The sequence below is a fragment of the Aspergillus novofumigatus genome, assembly GCF_002847465.1.
Source record: "Aspergillus novofumigatus IBT 16806 chromosome Unknown P174scaffold_6, whole genome shotgun sequence".
Lineage (NCBI taxonomy): Eukaryota > Fungi > Ascomycota > Eurotiomycetes > Eurotiales > Aspergillaceae > Aspergillus > Aspergillus novofumigatus.
The window spans coordinates 1703429-1726910 of NW_020194279.1; the positions used below are offsets into that span (position 1 = coordinate 1703429).

General features: G+C 50.7%; 9 protein-coding genes across 9 annotated transcripts; 3 read left to right on the forward strand and 6 right to left on the reverse strand.

Moving 5' to 3' along the window:
- Nucleotides 1-273: 273 nt before the first annotated feature.
- P174DRAFT_443924 (coatomer subunit alpha) lies at nt 274-4621 on the forward strand. The gene is made up of 8 exons (XM_024827949.1): nt 274-453; nt 531-580; nt 640-959; nt 1013-1348; nt 1407-2373; nt 2430-3025; nt 3076-4163; nt 4233-4621. The coding sequence occupies exons 1-8, from the start codon at nt 424-426 to the stop codon at nt 4482-4484; spliced, it is 3639 nt and encodes a 1212-aa protein (XP_024680515.1). The 5' UTR covers nt 274-423; the 3' UTR covers nt 4485-4621.
- A 99-nt stretch (nt 4622-4720) lies between these two features.
- On the reverse strand, nt 4721-5616 carry P174DRAFT_410815 (flavin-linked sulfhydryl oxidase; the record flags this gene model as incomplete). The annotated part of the gene is made up of 2 exons (XM_024824255.1): nt 4721-5388; nt 5444-5616. 2 exons carry the CDS (start codon nt 5614-5616, stop codon nt 4899-4901), a joined length of 663 nt encoding a protein of 220 aa, XP_024680516.1. The 3' UTR covers nt 4721-4898.
- Nucleotides 5617-5993: 377 nt separating this feature from the next.
- P174DRAFT_514318 (putative transcriptional regulator) lies at nt 5994-7405 on the forward strand (the record flags this gene model as incomplete). The annotated part of the gene is made up of 3 exons (XM_024832072.1): nt 5994-6502; nt 6609-7011; nt 7065-7405. The coding sequence occupies exons 1-3, from the start codon at nt 6239-6241 to the stop codon at nt 7403-7405; spliced, it is 1008 nt and encodes a 335-aa protein (XP_024680517.1). The 5' UTR covers nt 5994-6238.
- Nucleotides 7406-7801: 396 nt separating this feature from the next.
- Nucleotides 7802-9611, reverse strand: P174DRAFT_453177 (esterase-like/phytase family protein). Its single transcript, XM_024829135.1, has 5 exons — nt 9281-9611; nt 9054-9217; nt 8789-8994; nt 8036-8744; nt 7802-7978 (listed from the first exon to the last, which is right to left on the reverse strand). Exons 1-5 carry the CDS (start codon nt 9568-9570, stop codon nt 7890-7892), a joined length of 1458 nt encoding a protein of 485 aa, XP_024680518.1. The 5' UTR covers nt 9571-9611; the 3' UTR covers nt 7802-7889.
- Nucleotides 9612-10295: 684 nt separating this feature from the next.
- P174DRAFT_443927 (uncharacterized protein) lies at nt 10296-12174 on the reverse strand. Its single transcript, XM_024827950.1, has 5 exons — nt 11724-12174; nt 11561-11671; nt 10875-11508; nt 10605-10822; nt 10296-10555 (listed from the first exon to the last, which is right to left on the reverse strand). Exons 1-5 carry the CDS (start codon nt 12028-12030, stop codon nt 10479-10481), a joined length of 1347 nt encoding a protein of 448 aa, XP_024680519.1. The 5' UTR covers nt 12031-12174; the 3' UTR covers nt 10296-10478.
- A 164-nt stretch (nt 12175-12338) lies between these two features.
- Nucleotides 12339-13149, reverse strand: P174DRAFT_514320 (uncharacterized protein; the record flags this gene model as incomplete). Its single annotated transcript, XM_024832073.1, has 1 exon — nt 12339-13149. The coding sequence occupies exon 1, from the start codon at nt 12960-12962 to the stop codon at nt 12339-12341; it is 624 nt and encodes a 207-aa protein (XP_024680520.1). The 5' UTR covers nt 12963-13149.
- A 469-nt stretch (nt 13150-13618) lies between these two features.
- Nucleotides 13619-15206, reverse strand: P174DRAFT_443928 (putative tubulin-specific chaperone c). The gene is made up of 4 exons (XM_024827951.1): nt 14822-15206; nt 14658-14761; nt 14031-14628; nt 13619-13975 (listed from the first exon to the last, which is right to left on the reverse strand). Exons 1-4 carry the CDS (start codon nt 14966-14968, stop codon nt 13769-13771), a joined length of 1056 nt encoding a protein of 351 aa, XP_024680521.1. The 5' UTR covers nt 14969-15206; the 3' UTR covers nt 13619-13768.
- Nucleotides 15207-15824: 618 nt separating this feature from the next.
- On the reverse strand, nt 15825-19583 carry P174DRAFT_393520 (uncharacterized protein). Its single transcript, XM_024823596.1, has 5 exons — nt 18723-19583; nt 17997-18671; nt 17229-17894; nt 16700-17161; nt 15825-16649 (listed from the first exon to the last, which is right to left on the reverse strand). The coding sequence occupies exons 1-5, from the start codon at nt 19338-19340 to the stop codon at nt 16062-16064; spliced, it is 3009 nt and encodes a 1002-aa protein (XP_024680522.1). The 5' UTR covers nt 19341-19583; the 3' UTR covers nt 15825-16061.
- Nucleotides 19584-21112: 1529 nt separating this feature from the next.
- P174DRAFT_443934 (S53 family peptidase) lies at nt 21113-23461 on the forward strand. The gene has a single exon (XM_024827952.1). The coding sequence runs from the start codon at nt 21547-21549 to the stop codon at nt 23137-23139; it is 1593 nt and encodes a 530-aa protein (XP_024680523.1). The 5' UTR covers nt 21113-21546; the 3' UTR covers nt 23140-23461.
- Nucleotides 23462-23482: the final 21 nt, after the last annotated feature.

Genomic DNA, 23482 nt, shown 5'->3' on the forward strand with positions numbered 1-23482 from the left:
CAGAAGGTATCGTAGCCACACAACCCTTCTCGTGTACTCAACCATGACTGGTCTAGTCTTCAGACATTGTCGACTTCAAATCGAGATCTATAATTGTCAATTGGGAGCATGAAGTCATTACTGCGATACTCCGTACAGAGGCTCAAAATCGGTGTACCTGGCAGCTTCTCACCGCCGGGCCCATCATTGGACCGCGGGACTCGCTTATTGGCTCGCCGCCTGGAAACACACCCGACCTCAATAAGTCCACGTTACCGCCATCGTTAGGTGTCCAGACTATCCGTCCCCATAGTCCAGACTTTCTCGCTTTACCCCTACCCATTCACCCTGTGACAGTGCATGAGGTGATCACATCTGTGATCTTCTTTATATCAGTGTGCGGAGCTTGCTACTGAATGGTGCGGCTCCGGCCAGCTTTCCAAGATGCAGTCCTCCCCAAACATGCTTACCAAGGTACGTTGCTTCCCCTCTGTTACCCCTTATCCCCGCGCAAACCAAGCCACTCTACTAAACAATTGCTTTTCGAATAGTTCGAGTCGAAGTCGTCTCGTGCGAAGGGAATTGCTTTTCATCCTAAACGGTCAGTCCTGGATGGACTGCTTAACGCGTTGCAATCGAGAGAAGCTGACCCTGGGACAGACCATGGATCCTTGTTTCACTCCACTCGTCGACAATTCAACTATGGGATTATCGCATGGGAACGTTGATTGATCGCTTTGAAGAGCACGATGGACCTGTTCGCGGCATCGATTTCCACCCAACACAACCCCTCTTCGTCTCTGGAGGTGACGACTACAAGATTAAGGTCTGGAGTCTTCAAACCCGGAGATGTCTTTTCACCTTGAACGGGCATCTCGACTACGTGCGCACGGTATTCTTCCACCGCGAACTTCCTTGGATTCTCTCTGCCTCCGACGATCAAACAATAAGAATATGGAATTGGCAGAACAGATCGTTGAGTAAGTGGGCTCCGGCCACTTGTCCCGACAACCGAGGCTGACTTGAGTCGCAGTCTGCACCATGACGGGCCACAACCATTATGTGATGTGTGCACAGTTCCATCCGACAGAGGACCTAATCGCTTCCGCGTCTCTCGACCAGTCTGTTCGCATTTGGGATATTTCCGGACTGCGGAAGAAGCATTCGGCACCGACATCCATGACATTCGAAGACCAAATGGCTCGAGCCAACCCCAGCCAAGCCGACATGTTTGGAAACACCGACGCTGTCGTGAAATTTGTCCTGGAGGGCCACGACCGAGGTGTGAACTGGGTGTCTTTCCACCCAACTCTACCTCTGATTGTCTCCGCGGGAGACGATCGCCTGGTCAAGCTGTGGAGAATGAGTGGTACGTGGCAAAGATGCTGTTGTTCTTTGTTCAAATGATTGCTGACACTACAGTGTAGACACGAAAGCCTGGGAAGTCGATACATGCCGGGGTCATTTCCAGAACGCCTCCGCTTGTCTATTCCACCCCCACCAGGATTTGATCCTCTCCGTCGGTGAAGACAAGACCATTCGAGTGTGGGATTTGAACAAGAGAACCTCAGTGCAGTCTTTCAAACGTGACGCGGATCGGTTCTGGGTCATTGCTGCCCACCCCGAAATCAACCTCTTTGCAGCTGGTCACGACACCGGTGTCATGGTCTTCAAGCTGGAGAGAGAAAGACCCGCGTCTGCTGTTTACCAAAACCAATTATTTTACATCACGAAGGAGAAGCACGTCAAATCATACGACTTTGCCAAGAATGTTGAGTCGCCGCCGATGCTTTCATTACGAAAGTTGGGTTCACCCTGGGTGCCGCCAAGAACTCTTTCTTACAACCCTGCTGAGCGCGCCATTCTCGTCACATCTCCCACTGATGGTGGTGCGTACGAGCTGATCCACCTTCCGAGGGATGCAACTGGCGCTGTCGAGCCGACAGACGTCAAGCGTGGCCAGGCTTCTTCCGCCGTCTTCGTCGCCCGCAATCGATTTGCTGTCTTCAGCCAGGCCAATCAACAGGTGGACATCAAGGATCTGAGCAACTCTACGACGAAAACTATTAAGCCGCCTTCTGGAACAACTGATATCTACTTTGGTGGAACCGGAGCTCTACTCTTCATTACACCCACCTCCGTGGTTCTCTTTGACATCCAACAGAAGAAGCAGCTGGCAGAGCTTGCAGTGAGCGGTGTCAAGTATGTTGTTTGGTCCAATGATGGACTCTATGCTGCTTTGCTCAGCAAGCATAATGTTACCATTGTTACCAAGACTCTCGAGCAAGTGAGCAGCCTGCACGAGACCATCCGCATCAAGAGCGCAGCCTGGGATGACTCAGGCGTCCTTCTTTACTCGACCTTGAACCACGTCAAATACTCTCTTCTAAATGGGTATGTGTACATATTTCCCCCTTCATTAGCTGGTGCCGATGCTAACAACCTCGTAGGGACAACGGCATAATTCGCACTTTGGACCACACCGTGTACCTCGTCAAGGTGAAGGGCAGAAGCGTTTACTGTCTGGATCGTAATGCCAAGCCCAGGGTTCTCGAAATCGATCCTACCGAGTACCGCTTCAAGCTCGCCCTGGTTAAGCGCAACTACGACGAGATGCTGCAGATTATCAAGACCTCCAGCTTGGTCGGGCAAAGCATCATTTCGTATCTGCAAAAGAAGGGCTACCCTGAGATTGCCCTGCAGTTCGTGCAGGACCCTCAGACTCGTTTTGAGCTTGCTCTCGAGTGTGGTAACCTGGAAGTTGCCATCGACATGGCGCGAGAGCTGGACCGCCCGAAGCTGTGGAGCAGACTGGGAATGGAAGCTCTGGCTCACGGCAACCATCAAACCGTGGAGATGACGTATCAGAAGCAAAGGAACTTCGACAAGCTTTCATTCCTCTACTTGTCCACCGGTGATTCTGAAAAACTGGCCAGGATGGCCAAGATCGCAGAGCATCGCGGGGACTTCACATCTCGGTTCCAGAATGCTATCTACCGTGGCGATGTTGAAGATAGGATTCAGATGTTCAAGGAAGTCGATTTGTGTAAGTGATTTTGTGATCAACATGACTATACTCAACTAACTCTCAAGTAGACCCTCTCGCCTATCTTACCGCCAAGTCTCACGGCTTGACTGAAGAGGCTGAATCCATTCTCGAAGCCTGTGGGTTGACCGAAGACCAGATCACGCTTCCCACAACTGAGGAGCCTCTGCGGGTGCCTCAGCCCATTGTTCCTACTTTCAAGTCGAATTGGCCCGTTAAGGCTGCAGCTCATTCGTCGTTTGAGAAGGCGTTGCTTGGAGAAGTGGGTGTGGAAGATGAGGAGGCTGCCGCCCTTGGCCTCGAGCCCGAGGAAGAAGGCGAGGAGGCCGTTCTGGCCCGTGAGACTCTTGAAGATGAAGAGGAAGATGTTGCCGGCTGGGACATGGGTGAAGAGATCAACGTGGAGGAGGATGTCGACTTCGTTAACGTTGACAGCGCAGAGGCTGGCGCAGGTAGCTCCGAAGCCGACCTTTGGGCTCGCAACTCTCCCCTGGCGGCTGATCATGTTGCTGCTGGTTCTTTCGATACCGCCATGCAGCTTCTCAATCGCCAAGTTGGTGCTGTCAACTTCGCTCCTCTCAAGAGTCGCTTCCTCGAAATATATAAGGCATCGAGGACTTACCTGCCCGCTACCGCCGGGCTTCCTCCTTTGATTAATTACGTGCGACGCACTGTTGAGGAGACTGACAGCCGCAAAGTCCTGCCCATCATTCCCAAGGATCTAGAGACGATCGCCAACGTTGACCTCCAGGAGGGTTACGCTGCAATGAGGGCGAACAAACTGGAGGAAGGTGTGAAGATTTTCAAGGGAATTCTGCATTCTGTTCTTGTCAACACCGTGTCTTCCGAAGCCGAGGTTGAGCAGGCGAAGAAGATCATCGAAACCGCTCGGGAATACATTCTTGCCATGTCTATCGAACTTGAGCGCCGCTCTCTGTCAGCAGATACCCCGGAGAACCTCAAGAGGAGTCTCGAGCTCTCTGCCTACTTCACCATCCCCAAGCTGGAGGTCGCTCATCGTCAGCTTGCACTGATGGCTGCAATGAAGTTTGCCTTTGCCAACAAGAACTTCTCGTCTGCCCTGAGCTTTGCCAACCGTATGTTGGCCAACGGAGGCTCGGCTAAGCTTCTTGATCAGGTAAGCCATCTGGTTTTTTTTTTTTTTTTCAAATCGCTGCGTTCTATGCGATACTAATGCAATCTTTAGGCCAAGAAAATCAAGGCACAGTGCGAGCGTAGCCCGCAAGACAAGATTGATATCGAGTTCGACCAGTTCGCCGAATTTGACATCTGCGCCGCCTCATTCACTCCCATCTACGGGGGTTCTCCTAGCGTGTCGGATCCTTTCACTGGTGCCAAGTATCATGAACAGTACAAGGGTACCGTGTGTCGGATATCTGAAGTGACGGAAATTGGAGCACCAGCTAGCGGGCTACGTCTGTTCGTTCCTGGTCAGTAGTAAAGATAATGTATTGATGGGCTTTTCGCAATTGTATTATCTCCCTGCTTTTGATGATTTCCACCCATAAAATATATTCTCCATATTCGGGAAGTGGTTTGTGGCGGGGACGTCAGGGAACAAGGGACGCCTTCTGCATTCTAGATGTGTGGCTCCGTTGTGCCTTTTTCATTCAGCGACTTCCTATTTATATTTCGACTTTGCGATATCTTCAAATCGAGATGATACAGACTTAACCGCTTTGCATGACGTTGATAGAGGAAAGTGTGCCTGTTCGCTCAAACGAGCTAGTCTTCCCTTGCTCGAATTCTGAGTAGAGATACATCCTTCTGTTAGTCGAGTCGTCTATAAGTACAATATGCCAAATATACAGTCAAGGAATATATCCATCTATTGCAGTCCGTAGGGAGCCGATCAATCGCATCTCCCATCCTTCCACCCAGTCCTCCACCTCTCCTCCCAGAACCGACAATCAAACTCCTTCTTCCCCAGCTTCCGATTCACCTCGTTATGCGCCTCGCACATCCACGTCCCGAAGTCCGCTCGTCCAGATAACCGCGGCGCATTCCGACCACTCGGCTCCGCCATCCACGTCCGGAAGTCCTCCGCACACACCCAGCAGGGATACAGTCGCGAGAAAAGGCCCAGGAACGAGCGCATCTCGCTCTGCTGCTCTGGCGAGGCCTTGGCGGGGTATGCGGCTGTCAGGGAGTGCAGGAACGTCCAGGTCGAGCGGCCCAGTTCCTCGACGTCTGGGGGGCATTGTGTTTGCATTGGTGAGGGGGCAGGAGCGGATGCGGAGGCGTTGGAGGGGGTTGCTGCTGGGGCGGTCCCAGCTGCAGTCTGGCTTTTGGCTTGCTTTGTCAATGCGCGCCAGGATGCGGCGGAGGTGCAGAGGCGGCAGCTGTTCGGGTGGTTAGATTTCCTGGCGCGGGTTCGAGGGCGTAGAGGTAACGTACGGTTTCCCATCCTTGTCTAGGATTACCCCATTGGGCAGTTTGGTCATGCCTGCGGGCACATCGTCGTCTCTTGGGGCTGTGGAGGAACTTGCGGCGGCGGGGGTTTGGTGGGGGAAGAGCGATTTGGGAAGTTTCGGTTGTGTTTCTGATTCCCGTGGGCGAGGATCTGACATAGTGATAGGCGTATACTGCTGTCTTAATCTCGGTTTAGGTGAGGTATATGGTATGGTCTCGGTGCTGCACTGGAGATTGCGGAGGATGGCGGAGGAGCAAAATTGATACTTCGAATGAGTGGTACGCTCCGGGGCACCCTGCTAAAACATATGGACAATAAGTAAAGCGCTAAGGAAAGATGCGGGATATCTGCAGATTAGCGTTAAAGCAAAGGCAAAAAGTAACGATAGAAAGCAGCTGCAATGCTGGATGGAAGCTCGGGGATATTTCTATATCGGCTTTGTCAGCACAGTCGCGCCGATAGTCTAATCTAGATAGAGCTCGGCGCGACGATAACATCCGGCAGGGATACTCTGACGTATACACTAGTGCTTGATTAGTGCTGTGCCATAGATGGCTATTGATCTTTAAGTGCGCTCAAAGCTTCAACGCCGTTCAATTAATCCGGTCTCCTAACAGAGATCCTTATACGTCCATACTGGTTCGCGCTCCCGATTCTTTTTCATCGTCGCGTTGAAATCGCGTCGCACCGCCGCTGGCTATCCGCTATCATCTGTCCCGGTGAAGTTGTGACGAACTCGTTCAAAACAAAAATAAAAGGGACTCGGGAAGCCAAACAGAATGGCACCTCGGTATGCCGTGTCGGACTCGGACGACGATTCCGACTCGAGTCAATCAGCGGCGATTTCAAAGCCCTCCGATGGAGCTCTCGAAAAAGCCCTACGCGACGCGGTCGCGCAGATCTACCGGTCAGGGAAAATGGAGGAATTGACTGTCAAGAGAGTGCGATTGGCGGCAGAGAGAGCACTTGGATTAGAGGAAGGGTTCTTCAAGGGGGATAGCGCGTGGAAAGCGAAGAGTGATCAGATTATCAAGGACGAAGTGGTATGTCGTTGTTATCCTGCATGACTGTTCTAGAGGGCCAATGCTCATGCAGGCGACTTATACTCAACAGAAGGTGCAAGACAGGCTCGCGCAAGAACCAGCACAGGAGGAAGGAGAACAAGGAGAACAAGAAGAACAAGAAGAAGAAGAAGAAGAAGAAGAAGATATTCACTTGTCTCCCCAAAAGACCGCGAAACCTACCAAACGCGCAAAACCTACAAGTACCCCTACATCAAGGAAACGCAGAAAGACAGAAACCCCAGAGCCCGAGGCCTCAGACGACAAGGAAACCGGTGCGCTCAGCGACAGCGAGGATGAGGACGAGGTCAAGAACCCTAGCGGAAGACGGTCAAAAACTGAATCAGAACGCGCCGACTCGGCCGATGCAGCCGAGGAAGCCGCCGATACTGAGAAGGTCGATTCGGAGAGTGAAATGTCGGTTGTCCTCGATGAGGAACCCAAACCCAGCCGCAAACGAGGGAAAAGCTCAGAGAGCACGTCGGCGAAAGGTAAAAAGAAGGCCCCGCCAAATCAAAGGACGCTGGACTTGATCCCAACGAAGCTGAAATCAAGCGGTTGCAAGGATGGCTGGTCAAATGTGGTATTCGCAAGGTGTGGTCTCGAGAGCTGGCTCCGTATGATACACCGAAAGCGAAGGTGAAGCATCTGAAGGACATGTTGAAGGATGCGGGAATGGACGGGCGCTACTCACTAGAGAAGGCCAAACAGATCAAAGAGAAACGGGAGTTTGAAGCCGATCTTGCCATGATCAAGGAGGGTGAAAAGCATTGGGGCCGCGGAAGTGTGGAGGAGGAGAGTGACAGCTCTCGACCTCGACGGAGACTCAATCGGGGTCGACAGACTCTGGCCTTCTTAGAAAGCGATGGGGAAGAGACTGATTGATGGGTCTGAGTGAAGTAATGATAATTATGTCTAGCTATACATTTCGGCATGCCCCTTTTAATGGGATGTAGGGAAGTATGTACTATGCTGGTCATGTGCACTGAACTGGGCAAAGAAACTTATTTGTGGCTAATCAGAAAGGATATATACACATGACTGACCCTTGTATAAATTATACCCAGTAAAGCTCCAGTGTTGTTAAAACAAGAGGTTCTATGTTGAAACCCCCGAGGTTGAGCGTTTCTGTTGAATATCTGTTCTATTGATATTTAAAGCGCTTCCTCGTCCAGAAAGCAGATATGAATGTTAAAAGCGTTACCAGCTATCTACTACTTCAACCTGCAGGAGGAATGGGTGCCGACAGCTGCCGACAGCCTTAATCGTAGAAACATGCATATTGACTTTCATGTTTCGGTTCCTTCTATTAATAATTAACAAGTTGGATATCGTACTTATTGCTATTTCTACAGGCAGCAGTACACAACTAGAACCTCACTCTGAAAACCAGAGCCTGGCTGTCGAGGTTGTAGCCAGATTCATCAGCGTACTTGAACCGGCCAAAATTCATGCGTCCTGTACGAGCGGTAGTCAGCATATTTGTGCTCGAGGAAGAACATATAGACCACCTACCATCCTGTGTGATAAAATCATTATCACTGAAGCTGAAGAGGAAATATTCCCTCGTCTTCTTGGAATGCTTATCCTCGTGCCCGTGCGGGTCAACCGGCACAAGAGCCAGACTCTCCCACTTCTCATTCAAAAGACCAGCGTCCTGCGCACCACCGTTGTGAAGGCCGAATTTGGCTAGTTCTGAATTCACGTTGAAGTCCAGGAAAGGGCAGTACTCCGCCGGGGTGATACCCGAGTCCAAGACACCCTTCGAGCTGGCGATGGATCCATCCGCGGCGTCATACGTACCCTTCAGATCTGTTGTAGACTCGGAAATGGAGACGACGTCCGCATGCCGGTAGACGGAGAGGGACTCGGACTGCCCATGTCCGAAGCCGGAATCGCGCGAGAGAACAAGGAAGTCGCCGGTGGGAAGCTGATGGATCTCCGACTGTGAGGCCACCTTTGCCGCGTCCGATGGATCCTTCTCCGTGTAATCATTGTACTTGGGTAGGAGTACGGCATACTCGTGCTTGTACTTCGGTGTGCCGGAGGAGATGTCATACTCCAGCAGCCGCGCGGGTTGGCGGTTCTTCTTCTTTGGGCCGCCTTCCTGGTTCAGCGCCGATTGGATCATGGTGTACAGCGTCTTGCCGTCCGGGGAGATAGTAAGCGCTTCGAAGCCCTGATTGTTGTTGCGGCCTGTCTTGGGATCCTCGGGGACGGGCATCTGGTCGGGGCATAGAGGGGCGGACTGGCGGCGCTGAAGCTGACGGTGCCGTTGCGACGGGGGAGGTAGGCCTGCGGCGGTTGCAGGGCTAGCACCATCTTGCCGTGCTTGTTGAACTTATACACGTAGGGACCGTACTCGTCAGAGATCCAGAAGAAGCCGTCCTTGTCAAGTACGAGCCCCTCGGCGTCGATCGTGATCCTCTTTCCTCCCTTGCCTGTGCCGTCGAAGCCATCACCGATGTATGTGGCTGCGGGGAGAGGGGAAAGCCGCGGTACGAGGCAGAGCCCGTGACGTCTGCATCGAGACCTGTGGTGGGCTCGCCATCAGGACCGGTCAGAAGAATCGTGTCGAGGTACTTCAGCTGCAAGTTCGGCTTCGATGGATTCTCAGCAGATGCACCTGGTGCCAGCTTGAAAGTGATGGCCAGCTTGTGGATACGCGACTGGAAGTTGAGCGTTCCGTTGGTGTTCCTGAAGCAGAAGCATATCAGGTCAATTTGAAGCTTCAATGGCCATGGTATAAGCGTAACTTACCAGCCACGATCAGGCAAGCAGTAGATGATGCCAGTGTACGAGTCAGGGCCCGTCTTGCGCCAGGAGTCTTGATCGATAGCAATAGCGCTGCCAATGCCTCCTAGTGTATCACCATACTTATCAACCGCATTGGACGGGATGAATCCGTATCCCGCAAGCCCGGTATACTCGTAGCTTGTGCCGCCACAGGTTGTTTGATTCACGACATTGCACGAGTCGTGCCGAGTAAGAGCGCCAGCTGTGGCGGCGGCTGTCAATGGCAGCACACTCACCAATGGATTCAACCTCATGATGCCGTCTGCAACTTAAGATTGCCTCCTGGCATCCTCGACTGAGGAGGAGAAAGCAGGCGATTTTATACGCCTCATGGTTGACCTTGGCACCTGAGGAGCGCCCCAATCAGAGCAGACGCTGCGGAAGGTGCCTTGCATTATGAATCGCCGTCAAATGAACGATGATAATCCTCATGGAATCGCTTAGCGGTATCTATCTAGACATCCCGTTCCTCGTGGTGTTAGCAGGGAAATGACTCGCGAGAAGATCGAGATCCTGGCAGCTTGAGTTGAACGTGGTTAAGATCGTCAATCCCATTCGCTCTCTGATTCGGAGTATCAAGCCCGATCTTCTTGGCTGCAGGAAACCCGGCCCCCACCCGGCATCAGCTAGACAATAGTCTACTCCTTTAAGGAACTGAGTAGATATCAGGGTAAATTTCGGGAATGGATGGCTGGATTCGAATCCCCTTCATCTAGATGCTACTTGACATCCTGGTATAAGCAAGATAAGACATATTACCTTCAAGGGGTCTGTCTGATTGCTGTGACGGAGGACTATCCTCACATAGTTGCTCCAGTTTTGGACTCTTTTCTGCTAGCAATTCTGTTTGTGAAATACACCGCATAGAGTCACTGGACACTAGGAGTCGAGGTCTGTACATTGGACAGATCGAATCCGTGTATTCGAGGCGCAGGAAGAGCGGTTTGATTGCTACCTCTGAAGCCCGATGACGCCATGTGCTTAGATCAGTCGATGGAAGCTCATTTCCACTATTGAACATCTTCAATGCAGAACTAACATTGAAAAAAACAAATGACATCAAGTTCAGCATTACTACATTGAATGTTTCTTCTCTGTTATGTCCGGAATCATAGTCCGAAGCTTCATCTCGAAGCACCTATTGTACACTCAGTTGCCGGTTCTACGCGTTCCAGGTAGTTGGCACCTTGGGATAGTCCTTCGCATCCAGTCCTAGGTCTTCATAAACGGTTTCGTCGCCTGTGCACGGGTCAGCGACGTAGCGAAGCAGAGCATCGGAAGAACTGACCTTTCAGAGATTCGATTCTCTCCTCATTTTCTTGCTCCAGCTTTTCCAACTCCTCGCCTGGTTGCTCTTCATGTGCCTCCTTCTGATCAGGCTCTGCTGTGGCTGCCTTTCCAAGCTCATCGGTCGCCTCCCCGATCATGAGGAACTGCGCATTGGGATAGTCGATGAACTCAGGCTCCAAGGGAACCCATCTATAGTCTCCGAACTTTTGGCGGACGCTGCGATGAAGCAGTTAGTTTCCATGCCATCATGGCACGATCATCGACTCACCTCTCAGGATACTCAGGGTCTTTGGGAAGCTGTGCGAAGGACGGGCCAGGATATTTGGGGTTCTTCGACTGGACAATGAAACTGCCTTGGCTATGAAGGCCAAAGTCCTCTTGAATGGAGCCCATTTCTTGCGGAATAGTCAGAATGTAGGCTAGGTGAGAGGCACGCTTTCCAGAGGTTATGGCGTAGACTCCTTCCGCATAGGGTCGCGCTTCCTGAACGGCGCGTTCTCCTCGAGTCGATGTTTCATATTTCTCACCCACCATAAAGCTGTCGTGGAGATCCTTCATAGATATTCCTGCTTTCTCCACGAATCCCATGTCTCTTTCCTTACCCGAAGTAGGGAACTTCTTCTTCGGCAGAATCATCAAGCGACAGCGTGCGTCGGCTGCAACTGTGCCTTGGTTGGCGTCCAGCACTGCACCCAGAGGAGTCGGACGTAGAACAAAGAAACTTCGAGCAACATCCTTCACACTGCGTGGATCCTCAACATTGACTCGAGGACGGAAGAAGAAGTATATGATTCCCTTTTCGAGAATGTTGGAAGGTACAATGTTTTCTCGTTCTTGCGACTTTCTGACTCCGGCCTCAACCCCTTCCTTTGCCGGCGCTTCAGCAGGCTTTTCTTCTGGTTCTGCAGGTAGTTACTGTTAGCATTGGCCAAATATCTCCGCATATTTTATTACCTTTGGCGGCCTTCTCTTCCTCACGAGGTTCTGGGGCAGCCTCTTCCTTTGCGCCTTCTTTGGGCTCTTGTTCTGGTTTCTCTGATTTCTCTTCAGGCTGTTCACTGAGCCCTAGTTGCTGTTAGCATGACGCGGCGTAAGAAATCCCAAAATGTAATCATACGTCTTGTGGCTTTTTCCTGTTCCTCTTTTTCGTCCTTTTCACCAGGTCCAGGGACTGCTTCTTCCTTCACCTGCTCTTTTTGTTCTGGCCGGTCCTCCTCTTCGCGCTTCTGCTGCTGCTGTTCCTTCTCTTCTTTCTCGTGGTCTGGCTCGCGATCGACTTTCTTTCCCCTCTTTGGTTCAGGTCCTTTTTCGGTAGTATCCTTGCGCTTTGCACCAGCAGTCTTCTTTGGTTTGATATCACTGGTGCTAGTGATGGCCTCTTTCGCTTTCTGAGCGGCCTGGCGCGACGATGTTCTAGTGGCCATTGTCAGAGAATTGTGTTTGCTCGCAGTGGAAAATTGGGCCAATTGCGCGGATCCGAGATGTCTCGATTAATGCGACAGATTTGCAAGTGATCAGAGCGTACGACAGGCAGAGGAAAGGTGAGAAGCGACTACGACATCAGTCGCCCCAGTCGGAGTGAGTGACCGCAATGAGAACTGCCTGACGTCATAGAATGTTCCTCAACCTCTTCCGGATTAGGGTGCGATTTAGAACGGCGTATCGCCACGTGATTGATGGAATGACTGGATGACCAGCACCACTTTAGAATAGTATGCTATTTATGAGTAAATCAATCTATGTCCATTTCATCACTAACGTTAGGTTTATTGCTCGGGCTTGCCCCGCTTGCATCCGTGGACTGAGGACTCAGACTAAGGCTTGCAGGGGAACCGGTTTCAGTCGAGCTGCGCGGTGAGAGAGGAGTTCTTTGGCCTTCTTTGGGGCGCATGCTTCGTCGCCGTAATCTCTTTGGGCTCGCACTAGGTCCCTCGTACTGGATATCGGGGGCTACCTCATAGAGTTGTCGTCGACCAGGCGCGGAATTTCCTGCGCCGAAGGTGGGCGTTTTCCTCTTCCTTCCTCTCTTGTGGCTCGAACGGCAGCGCCAGTCAGGATGATCCGAGTCGCAGTGCAGATCTTGCATTGAATCCACTAATTCCCCTTGCCACGATTCGGAATCGTTTGGAGCGGGCGAAATGGCTAATCTAGGGACGTGCCTAAGAGCTTCATCCTCTGGTTCCTCAATAGCGTACGGTTTCACCACCTCAATATCGCCGTCATATCCAGAATCGCGAGAAAAGATATCCTCGAAATACACATCCTCCGAAGCTGCAGAGTTGCTTGGTTTGGTAGTCGAGCTTGAATGGCTGAACTCGTCATGACTCTCCGGACTTCTTTGTTCGTTGGCGGGCATCTTGAATTAAGCCGACCTTAGGATGAGAACGTCCTTCATGTCCCAACATATAGACATTGACATTGATTTCAAGCCACAATCCATAGAACTCCAGGTATAAATGGGCAGAATACGGGTTAACCAGAACCCTCAGAGGATGATCGTGACATAATTGAGGTCGTGAGATACCCGCAAGCTTCGACCAGTTGTTGATAGTAGCTAAGTAGCCAACTTGAATTGCGGAGCGCAACTCCACTCATATCAGATTTCCACCTTCACTCCTGGCGCTGATTGGCTGGCAGCGGGCAGTCATCTCCATCTCGCATTTACGGAGTATATGGCCGAGATATCTTGAATGCCTTGAAAATCAGGCGCAAATATGCCGTTCTCTACCAGTCATCGAATAGCAGGGAATAATAGCTATACAGGAATAGCCGTTTATTAATCCTAAGATGAACCATACGTTTTATCTCCAGTCAAGCAAAGTTGCGAGATACATTCAATCCTTGTTGGGTGGGAGGCACAATCAGCATGCTTAGGCCATGTCATGCCTGAGGATGTTGCTACTTTCGAGAAAGAGACAGATTGAACGAGCGTTGCATAGAATGATTCATCAAATTGACTGCTAACTGCGAGTGACATATACTACTCAAAGTAAATAACGCCTTTTCTCCATTGCGAAGTATGTCAAACTTGGAAGCACCATAGTCCACGAAGAACCCAAGGCACGGCTTCGAAGCAGAATTGGGTTGATACACTGAACAATGGCGATTGCTCTCCACGAAATGCTTTCCATGATTAACCGTGCATCGTAGAGGAAAACAAATTTAATCTTTCACAATATTGATTGCGCGTAGTATGTCTTCGAGTGACCATCCAGGGCCACCGGGCACAATCTCAGCCCACACTTCTTCTGGAATCGACTCCTCAGGACTTAGCAAGCTCCAGTTCGGGCTTGGTTCCGGCTTAATCCATTTGAAGTCCTCAACTTGGCTCCAGCGGTCTTCGTTATCCGGACGGTCATGGTCCAGAGCCTGAGATTATGAGCACATGCACTGAAATGGTCTTCAGCAGAGAGGGATGACTTACATATGCCCTTGGGATTCTGCCAAACCGGACGTCGGTGCAATCTTCAATGATTGGATTGCTGGAGCTGCTCAGGTACACGTCCACGCCAGTACAGTTGTGCATGCGGAATTGGCGACACGACACCACAATCACACTATTTTTAACATCGGTTATATGTGCTGGCCCGTCAATTTGGCCACAGATCAATAAGCTCTCGTTGACATCCTTGACAGTGAGACTGGCATAGGGCTTGCCGTTTGCAGTCGGTATGGACATATCAACGACGCAATGGTTCAAAGATGTGATAGATGCAGGTACAGCCGCTGTCGAGCCTGATGCAGGAAGCATAATATGGAGACCATAATGATCGTTTACGGAGACAGAGGACACAGCTGTGGCCGCGAAAGCCTTACCCTTATTGGAGTCTCCTTTGGATTTCGATTCAGTTTCACTAATGCCAGAGGAAAAGGCGGGAACCGACGTCGGTGCGATTTCTGGCCGATGTGACTGAAGGAGATCTGGTTCGTACAAAGGTGTAGATGGGTAATTCGGCGTCTGCACAGCGGAGGAATCTACCGAAGATGCTCCTGGGGAGCGGTAGCCGGGTAGACCCCGTGGCCTTGGGCAACTAGTTCGGCCGCATCTGACAGCGAGACAGCCGATGCATTCTTCTTTGTCTTGAAGGTAAATTTGGGGCGAGGCTCAAACGCCGAGCGTGTCTCGGCAAGCTTGTCCTGAAGCGCTTTGATGGCCTGACAAGACAACAACTATCAACCAGGTACACACCAAGGCTATGACGGTCATTGACCTACCTCTGCATACACACGTTGATCATAGGTGGGGATATAGCTTGCTGCATCCTTAACCTCATTAGACAATCTTGCAATCCCAGCCAGGCAATGGTCGGTTGCATCCGTCCGTTCCCCTCCTATGAGGGACGTGTCTGCCAGACGGTCCATCTCTTCTTGAAGAGCTACAGGATGGTACTTCGATGTCAGATTACTCTGCTAACAGACACAAAACGACAATATCACGGAGACATACCGGTAATCTCATGTTGGAAGTAACGGAAGAATCGTTCCTTCAACGGGATCTCGGATTTCAGTATGGTCTGGTTCTCGGCCTGCGACGGCCGCCGTGATGGATCGAACGCGAAGGCAGGCTGCGACATTGTTGATAGAGTGATGAAGACAATTGAGAGCAAGAGTGATGTGGCGAAGATATCATGTGTCGTCGGTTTCTCGGGAATCTAAAGATCGTGTGCGAGTGCCGGGATGTAGTGATGACGTCGACGCCGAGATGCCCAACGTAAAGTCAGTTTACGTGCACACGGCTGGGCAACTTTAATAAATGCTCCAGGTAGGATTTGGCGGCCGTTAAGAATGCAATGGACAGGATATGAGATTGCAATACCATCTGCCTATATGCCTCAGGAACAAGGACAAGTCAAGTATTAGTCCAAAGGCCCAGTTACACCAATGAAGAGGGAGGGGCAATTGAGTGTCGCATGCTCTAATCTAGAGAAGTATGGTCTGATGCTAAGCTGATAACTCGATGGCCAGACTTGCAGGTAATCCCTGTCACATGTTTACTCACCTAGAATGACAAGCTAAAATTTCAGCTCTAGACTCTCCGACATTACGTGCTGAGTGCTCTGTCGTCCAGAAGCAACCCTCCACAGCTAAGGTAGCTCATCATATGCTAGTGGTGACGTCGATCACCACTCAGCAATCTACGGAATTCGGAGAATTTCGCACTCCGGGAGAGGTACCCCCTTATAGCCATTTGTGGTATAGTCTAGGTCTGTTGTTCTGTGTGTCACCGCCCGACTTTCCTCTTTGAGCGACTGTCAACATCTCCTTCTCTATACATACAGCATGAGTTATTCGACGGCTCTATCACTAAATAACTGCAAGAGCATGGAGTCTGATACTGTGGGGCGCCAACTTCTGCGACGTTTTTGGAGCATCAATATATGTTCTTATGAAGCTATGGGGCTAATTCCAGACTACCACCACTTTGCGTTGACTGCGCCGCCCAACTTACATACTGTTATATCCCTGGCAGTTCCGCCATGTCAGGTCTTTGAATAGGTGCCATTGCATGCATCTCCACTGCTGACTGATTTGAAAGCGATGAGTTCTGTCTTCGCTGTGCTGGAAAATTCCCAGCTGGGACCCGTTCCACAACTAGACGGTCAAAGTCCGGGCGCAGGTCAAAATCATTAATTACCTCGGCACCCTCAATGTACCTGATTGCTCTGAGGGATAATTTACCATCCTTGGCCCAAAAGGCAAGGATCTCATTTTCCTGTGGGAAGGACAGTGTCAAATTCCCAGGTTTGAAAGCAGCGCTGCTTATCTTGCTCGACGCTTTCTTTAGTTGATATGGAGTGAGGACAGTATTGGCCTTGCACTCGCACATATAGATCTCACCGGCACCATTTGCCATGGCGAACCGTGTTCCTGAAGGCGATTGTGCTGCATGAACGATCCTGACGCTGAGCGGATCGCTGACGATGTTCGGGTCAGCAAGAGAGACTAGCATCGGAGACTCTCTTCCCAAGAATGCTGTCATTATGACAGCAAAATGGAAGCTGTCGTAGAAAACACACGTGAGGTCTCCATCGTTCGCCACCCACTTTAGAAATTAGCACCAACCAGCGACTTCGCTCAATTGATATTACTTACTGATGGAAGTTTGAACGATCTTGACTTGTCAGGTGTGATTATCCATTGTCCAGCATTCCAGCCCCAGACATCAACATAAGCGCAATGGTCACCCATGTGCGTTGCTACAACAAAGTGCTTTCCGTCGACGGAGAATTGAATCTTTCGCTCAATAACTGCCTTTGGTCTGGTTTGGTTGTTGGCGTATTGTCCATCCCTTGAAGGAGTTGCCGCTCCGGATGGTGGCTCTTCTCCCAGCAACGGGTATCGATCAAAGTGCTCGCCCAAGGGAACTCTCCGTATAGCTCCCGCACCGATCTCATACACTCGGGCCTCTTCCCTGATAGTGAAGGCGACAAACCTGTCGTTACGTGACATAGTCATACATATAGAGGGGATGGACTGATTCTGGAGTCCAGACTCAATCGTCAGGTACGCATCAGCGACAGTACCAGTGCTGTTGAATATTAGCAGCTCGAGGTGCTAGAAACATGTTAGCAACCCGAAAAGGAGTCAACAGAATCAACAGGCGAAATTGAGATGTGAATACCTCTCCAACAGCGGCGATCACAGCGCAACGTCTGTCTCCCGCTGCAGCATATTGAACCCCAGACACGTCGTATCTGTGACCCTTGCTCCTCTGCCCTTCCATGGTTGAAAGCTCAAACCGCATGACCCAGCTGGTACCCGCTCCCCATAGGAGCAGAGTTCGTCCTGTCGCGGAAAAGCAGGACCGTGGCTGCCGCGGTAACTTCTGCTTGGTGGAGGCTTTTCTGAATAGTGACGCCCCGCTTGGGAAAGGTATCTTCACGCTTTTGAGCTCCCTAGAAAGACTCCTGGTGCCCTGTCTTTCGCGCAATTGATCAGAAGAAGCATGCGATGAAAGGGGACTAATCAGCTCCGTGACAGACGTATTTGAATGCTTTGTCATAAGATCAGAGAAGCCGAGGGTGCGTGTTATAGGCGAAATAGGACTTCTGGGAAATTCACTAGGGTCTAAACTGGTAGTGTGGCTTGTCGAGCTTGACTGCGATGTCGTATCTCTGGAAGCGGAATCTGCTATAGAATACTGTCTATTGCGGTTTGACTCGGATACATCTTCCAATCCAGTTTGCCCTAGCGGTTTGATCATGCGAGCGTGTTGAATTCGGATATCTCCAGGGCATAACGGGCAGGAAATGTTCAGCGTGAGAAACTCTGGGCTCTCCTGCAACTGCTGGTGAAAAGGTTAATTGGGAAGGAAATGGTAAACTCATTTAGCGAGTCCACACTCGCATAGCCTGGTGTAAATGCGTCTGAGAAACGTGAAATATCATACCTCATAGAGTGTGTTGTGGCTGGTCAACTGCTCTTCGAGGAGTGCTTTGGGAACCATGTGAACTGCAGGACAGTCAACAGCGTATAGAACGCTGCTCCGCTTGTCCCGGCTCTCAGGCTGAGCCGCAGGATCCGGCAACGAAGCATTCTGAAGCCACTGTGTCAAATGACGTTGGTAATCCTGGGAGATCGACTCCAGCTCCCCATTGCAGTCCCACATCTGAACTCGGCGATTGATGAGCCATCTCACGAGAAGCCCCAGAGAGTCTTCCAGAACGCCTCTAATGCGTAAAAGGCGCGTCCAGCTGTCCCTGATGCGCCGGGTTTGTAGCGGCGGTTGTCCCTCAGCGTTGTGGCTCAATATGAGAGTTGCGAGGACCTGAAGAGGTGGCGCCGAAAATTCATCGTCGAATGCTGCCATTACAGTCCTCACCAGCTTTTTTCGCGTCTCTTGAGCTTGCGCAAAGGCATCTTCCACCTTGCTTGCCGCGGCATTGGAATATCCTTGTTCTTGTGAGATACGGCGACGATCAACATGACACTGGATAAGCGCAAATTCGGCGGCGCTTATGATATCGAACAGAGTACAAAACGAGGTTAGATAATCCGTCTTGTTTGCGACAATACCCGTCAACAGATCTGTCATAAGGGTTTCCGGGGCTATTGAAAAGGGATACTGTCATCAAATCAGCCTAGTATCACCAGCAATGAGAATGGCGACACTAACGAGTCCTGACGCGAAAGATGGAAGCGATGTATTATTGGAGATCAGCAAAGTGCTCTGCTTCTTTGCAAGCTCTGGAGAACCAATCTGATCGATCGCTCGTGGTAATAAGTCCATGATCAGATAGCTTTCTGCACTGGATAAATCGGGATGGTGCCATGCTGCCCTCATCGCCCGCTCCAGGTTGAATCTCAGATCGGGTGGAATGGCGTCACCACGCAACAGGAGCAGTCGGACCCCACCAAGCAGAACTTGCGCAATGAAATGACGATGCCGAGCAAAGTCGGGAGGCGCCGGGGTATTAGACGGGAATAAGTCTGACTTGACCCGGATCAGGTACATAAGTGTTGAGAAAATCGTTTCCGAAGGCAAGAGGTACGGTAAAAAGTAAGGATGACAATCGTGCACATTGGTCAAGCCTTGCAGATAAGCTCGCTGTAAGTCGAAGATGGCCTTGATCCAGAGCACAGGTCGTATAAGCGGTTCGATTCGAGAGGCATCATCTTGCATCTGAAATACAGCCAGCTCTGCCGCATGTTCGCCGATGATCTCCCTTAGAATGTTGCCTACATCACGACGACCGAGTTGTTCCCACACAGCTGCCACGAGCGGATGCGACATGGAGAAGGCGGGGTTGACAGCCCTGCGGGACTTGAATGCAAGAGGGATTTATCGCATCTAAAGCGCTTTCATCAACGGTCTTCTCACTTGGGATGAAGGATAATAACCCTATTGTTGGTGGAGAGCTCCGATGAAATTTATCGAGTAAATGGAGATGGAGAAATGCCCATTGCTATCATCTTGACAGGCGATGACAGCAAACAGAGGCCAATGTCATCCTGTGCAAGGTCTGGAGGGGCGTTTGCTGAAGCGTTTTGTTTCCCGCTGATGCGAGGCTGCGTTGGTGTCTTACACGGCCGATATTGCCTGGCCAGTCAGAATCCCTGTTGTTTGCGCTGGGGAATCTTTTGCATCGCGAATCACAACCAACCAGAAGTATTCGCTTCAATTGCCGGATGATCATCGGCGCCCTTTCCGAATGAGTGGCTAATCTCCAGTCGCTCAGTTTGACGTGGCACAAATGGCAGGGAAGGACGAAGTTATCCGCTGTCTGCAGAGATGCAGATAAGAAACTAGACGGTTGCATTATTGACAGATAAAGGTATTCCTGATCCGAATTGAAGAACTTTACGAAAAATGGAGCACGCTTGTAGAGTTCATAATCTCAGCCCAACGAGGTGAAGTCGCTCAGCAAATGAGGGGTTGAGAAAGGCTTGATGTTGTTGAAGACGCCTAAGAGTACGCCACGAATTCTTACAGGACCACCCAAGTATCAATCAATCGGCTTGGGAACCCAGATTGCACTCCTGCAAGTATTCTCATCCTGCCGAAAATATATATACGTATTCTTCGAAGCCCTGCATATCATGAGTATTACAGTAGACATCCGTCTTAACAATTTGAAGAGCTGTGCCGTACTCTAACACCTACTCAATAGGGTCTAGCATCACCCTCCCAGCAACAGAATCAACCCTCTTCACTCGATTCTCTCTATGCGTTATAGCCACCGAGATCGCGCTGCACCACCCGTCCATTGTTCTATATCAAGGTTAAGCTTTGGTTGGATCATCCAGACGGGAAATATGCTTACATTCTGCTTGAGATAATGACCTGCATTCCTCTCGGCCTTGATTTACCTGAATTCTCCCTAGTCTCTGACCAAGTAAGTGATTTCTGCTACGCTTGAGTGAACGTGCACCATATCGCCATGACAGATGTTAGGCATCAGATCATTGGCGGTGTCACTGTTTATTCACCTGGTATACGTAAGTAGACATCCAACTATTTTGCCAAAGACTATTGCTCCGGCCTATATCCAGCCTCGTGCCTCTACATAAACCTTGCTGACAGGTGTAGGCCGTAGGGTAATGAGAAGTAAGATCTTTTGTGCCCACTGCCAATGAACCGATGACCAAAATAGCGACTTCCTGTCACTTCACCATCTCTCCGAGGAGATCATTTGAAGTTCAGGGAGGCTGGTTTCTCAGATACCTTTGAATCAGGTATCTACATAGTTGCTGGTGGTACATTTTGATAGGCTGGCGATCATCTGCCAAGTTGAGCCTAGCGGGATAAACAGGTCCACTTAGTCGTGGAACAAGAAAAGCATAACTATTCTAATCCATTTAAACCGCGGCTCAGTCATCCTTTTGATGGCCTATGACTGGCTAGAACCTGGCCATCCCTTGCTTCCCAATTGCCCAATTTGGCCATCGATAGAAAGCTCCATAGGGATGAGAATGAGAAGCTTGTGCCGCTACCCGGCATCGATACACTGCCCTGAACTTAACGGCGTCAACTGTCAGGCCCTAAAACGCCCGAGCTCTGACGATGGCGTTCTCAGCTCCAGGCTAAGTAAGTCCTTCAAGCTTTCTACTCTTATGTCTCTGGTTATCTGGACAAGGAAATCAGTCACCGCATCCCACTAAGTCACAGAATAGCGCAGGGTCTTCTCCAGGTAAGGCACAAACTACATAATCGCGCTTCGGCAGTTAGTCTGCTCCTGCAAATACTGGCTAACAAGTAGTTACATTCCCTGCCTTGGTGACATGATGGCTGGGCCTTGGCATGCGCCTTTTCCCTTGGGACCCCGAAATGAGCGATTGGCCGTGGGCAGACCATCAAGTCGTACAGTATAAGTATGTACTGTGTACACAAATGAGTTCGCGCCTCGCGTGTATAAAACAAGGCTCGCTGTTTGCCTATTTCCGTGTGTCTCATCGCTGTATTGCCATCTAGATACGCGATTCCAGTGTCGCAAGCTCACATGGCACCATTCACGCTTGTGATGGGGATCCTATCCCTCTGTATTTCCTGCATTGATATCGGTGCAGCTGCACAATCCGGGTACACTGTCGTGGAGCAGCTCAGAAATGTGCCCGACGGCTGGATAAAGCGCGATGCAGCACCGGCGTCCGAATTGGTCAGATTTCGGCTGGCTATGAACCAGGAAAGAGCCGCTGAGTTCGAGCGAAGGGTCATTGACATGTCGACACCGAGTCACTCGAGCTATGGACAACATATGAAGCGTGATGATGTCAGGGAATTCCTGCGTCCTTCCGAGGAGGTCTCAGACAAGGTCCTTTCCTGGCTGAGATCAGAGAATGTTCCTGCTGGCTCGATTGAAAGTCATGGCAGCTGGATCACTTTCACTGTCCCGGTATCACAGGCGGAACGTATGCTAAGAACGCGCTTCTATGCCTTCCACCACGTGGAGACAAGTACGACGCAAGTCAGAACGCTTGCGTATTCCGTTCCCGATGACGTCCACCGTTATATTCAGATGATCCAACCAACGACCCGCTTTGGACAACCTGTCCGGCATGAACGACAACCACTTTTCCAGGGAACTGTTGCTAGCCTGGAAGAGCTGGCGGCGAATTGCTCCGCAACCATAACGCCGAACTGCCTTCGCGAATTGTACGGGATCTATGATACCAGAGCCGGACCCGACCCGCGCAACAGATTGGGAGTTTCCGGATTCCTAGATCAGTACGCACGCTATGACGACTTTGAGAATTTCATGAGGTTGTACGCACCCAATAGGACAGACGTCAACTTCACCGTAGTCTCGATAAATGACGGTCTCAATCTGCAGGACTCGTCCCTGAGCAGTACCGAAGCCAGCCTAGACGTCCAATATGCCTACTCTTTGGCGTATAAAGCGCTTGGAACCTACTATACAACGGGAGGCCGAGGACCAGTTGTGCCTGAGGACGGTCAGGATACGAACGTGTCGACCAATGAGCCTTACTTGGATCAACTTCATTACTTTCTTGATCTTCCAGATGAAGAACTTCCCGCCGTTCTTTCAACCTCGTATGGCGAAGATGAGCAAAGCGTCCCTGAATCATACTCAAACGCAACTTGCAATCTCTTCGCACAGCTTGGCGCACGCGGTGTGTCGATCATCTTCAGCAGCGGTGACTCAGGCGTTGGTTCAACATGCATCACAAACGATGGAACCAACAGAACCCGATTCTTGCCTGTCTTCCCAGCGTCCTGTCCATTTGTTACTGCTGTTGGCGGTACCTACGATGTCCAACCCGAGAAAGCAATCAGCTTCTCTAGCGGAGGCTTCTCAGATCGCTTCCCACGTCCCTCGTATCAGGAGTCAAGCGTTCAAGGCTACCTAGAGCAGCTTGGAAGCAGATGGAACGGGTTATACAACCCCAGCGGGAGAGGTTTCCCTGACGTCGCCGCTCAGGCCACTAACTTTGTCGTCATTGATCACGGGCAAACGCTGAGAGTAGGCGGCACAAGGTCCGTCGTTAAAATGAGTGTCGCTCTTAGAAACTTCGCGCTAACCATTGTTGTAGTGCATCTGCGCCTGTATTTGCAGCCATCGTCTCCCGGTTAAATGCTGCCCGACTGGAGGATGGTCTGCCAAAACTGGGATTCCTAAATCCATGGCTCTATTCCCTCAACCAGACAGGATTCACAGATATTGTTGATGGTGGCTCATCGGGTTGCTATATTGGCAGTAGCAACGAACAACTGGTTCCCAATGCAAGCTGGAACGCAACGCCAGGATGGGATCCGGTTACCGGGCTTGGAACGCCCTTTTATAATACTCTGGTGAAACTAGCCACGAGCGTTTCAAGTACCCCATGAGATCAAGAAGGAGAAATAGAAGGCAATCTAATATTCTAATAAGTTAGTATAGCATTTTTCCTTACACCCAACAGCCCTTGTAGGCACCT

What these genes read in the sequence shown, in the direction of transcription:
- P174DRAFT_443934 (XM_024827952.1), top strand. Translation starts at nt 21,547, where the DNA reads ATGGCACCATTCACGCTTGTGATGGGGATCCTATCCCTCTGTATTTCC.
- P174DRAFT_393520 (XM_024823596.1), bottom strand. Translation starts at nt 19,340, where the DNA reads ATGTCGCATCCGCTCGTGGCAGCTGTGTGGGAACAACTCGGTCGTCGT. An exon ending in CATCTTTCGCGTCAGGACTC is followed by an intron (nt 18,672 to 18,722) that starts GTTAGTGTCGCC and finishes ATTTGATGACAG; the next exon opens with TATCCCTTTTCAATAGCCCC. An exon ending in GCCACAACACACTCTATGAG is followed by an intron (nt 17,895 to 17,996) that starts GTATGATATTTC and finishes CCTTTTCACCAG; the next exon opens with CAGTTGCAGGAGAGCCCAGA.
- P174DRAFT_453177 (XM_024829135.1), bottom strand. Translation starts at nt 9,570, where the DNA reads ATGAGGTTGAATCCATTGGTGAGTGTGCTGCCATTGACAGCCGCCGCC. An exon ending in TGATGGCGAGCCCACCACAG is followed by an intron (nt 8,995 to 9,053) that starts GTCTCGATGCAG and finishes CTCTCCCCGCAG; the next exon opens with CCACATACATCGGTGATGGC. An exon ending in TGATTTTATCACACAGGATG is followed by an intron (nt 7,979 to 8,035) that starts GTAGGTGGTCTA and finishes CCGCTCGTACAG; the next exon opens with GACGCATGAATTTTGGCCGG.
- P174DRAFT_443927 (XM_024827950.1), bottom strand. Translation starts at nt 12,030, where the DNA reads ATGGCCACTAGAACATCGTCGCGCCAGGCCGCTCAGAAAGCGAAAGAG. An exon ending in ACAGGAAAAAGCCACAAGAC is followed by an intron (nt 11,672 to 11,723) that starts GTATGATTACAT and finishes AACAGCAACTAG; the next exon opens with GGCTCAGTGAACAGCCTGAA. An exon ending in GGAAGAGAAGGCCGCCAAAG is followed by an intron (nt 11,509 to 11,560) that starts GTAATAAAATAT and finishes AACTACCTGCAG; the next exon opens with AACCAGAAGAAAAGCCTGCT.
- P174DRAFT_443928 (XM_024827951.1), bottom strand. Translation starts at nt 14,968, where the DNA reads ATGGACCGTCTGGCAGACACGTCCCTCATAGGAGGGGAACGGACGGAT. An exon ending in ATCAACGTGTGTATGCAGAG is followed by an intron (nt 14,762 to 14,821) that starts GTAGGTCAATGA and finishes TTGTCTTGTCAG; the next exon opens with GCCATCAAAGCGCTTCAGGA. An exon ending in AATGCATCGGCTGTCTCGCT is followed by an intron (nt 14,629 to 14,657) that starts GTCAGATGCGGC and finishes TAGTTGCCCAAG; the next exon opens with GCCACGGGGTCTACCCGGCT.
- P174DRAFT_443924 (XM_024827949.1), top strand. Translation starts at nt 424, where the DNA reads ATGCAGTCCTCCCCAAACATGCTTACCAAG. An exon ending in ATTGCTTTTCATCCTAAACG is followed by an intron (nt 581 to 639) that starts GTCAGTCCTGGA and finishes ACCCTGGGACAG; the next exon opens with ACCATGGATCCTTGTTTCAC. An exon ending in CAAGCTGTGGAGAATGAGTG is followed by an intron (nt 1,349 to 1,406) that starts GTACGTGGCAAA and finishes ACTACAGTGTAG; the next exon opens with ACACGAAAGCCTGGGAAGTC.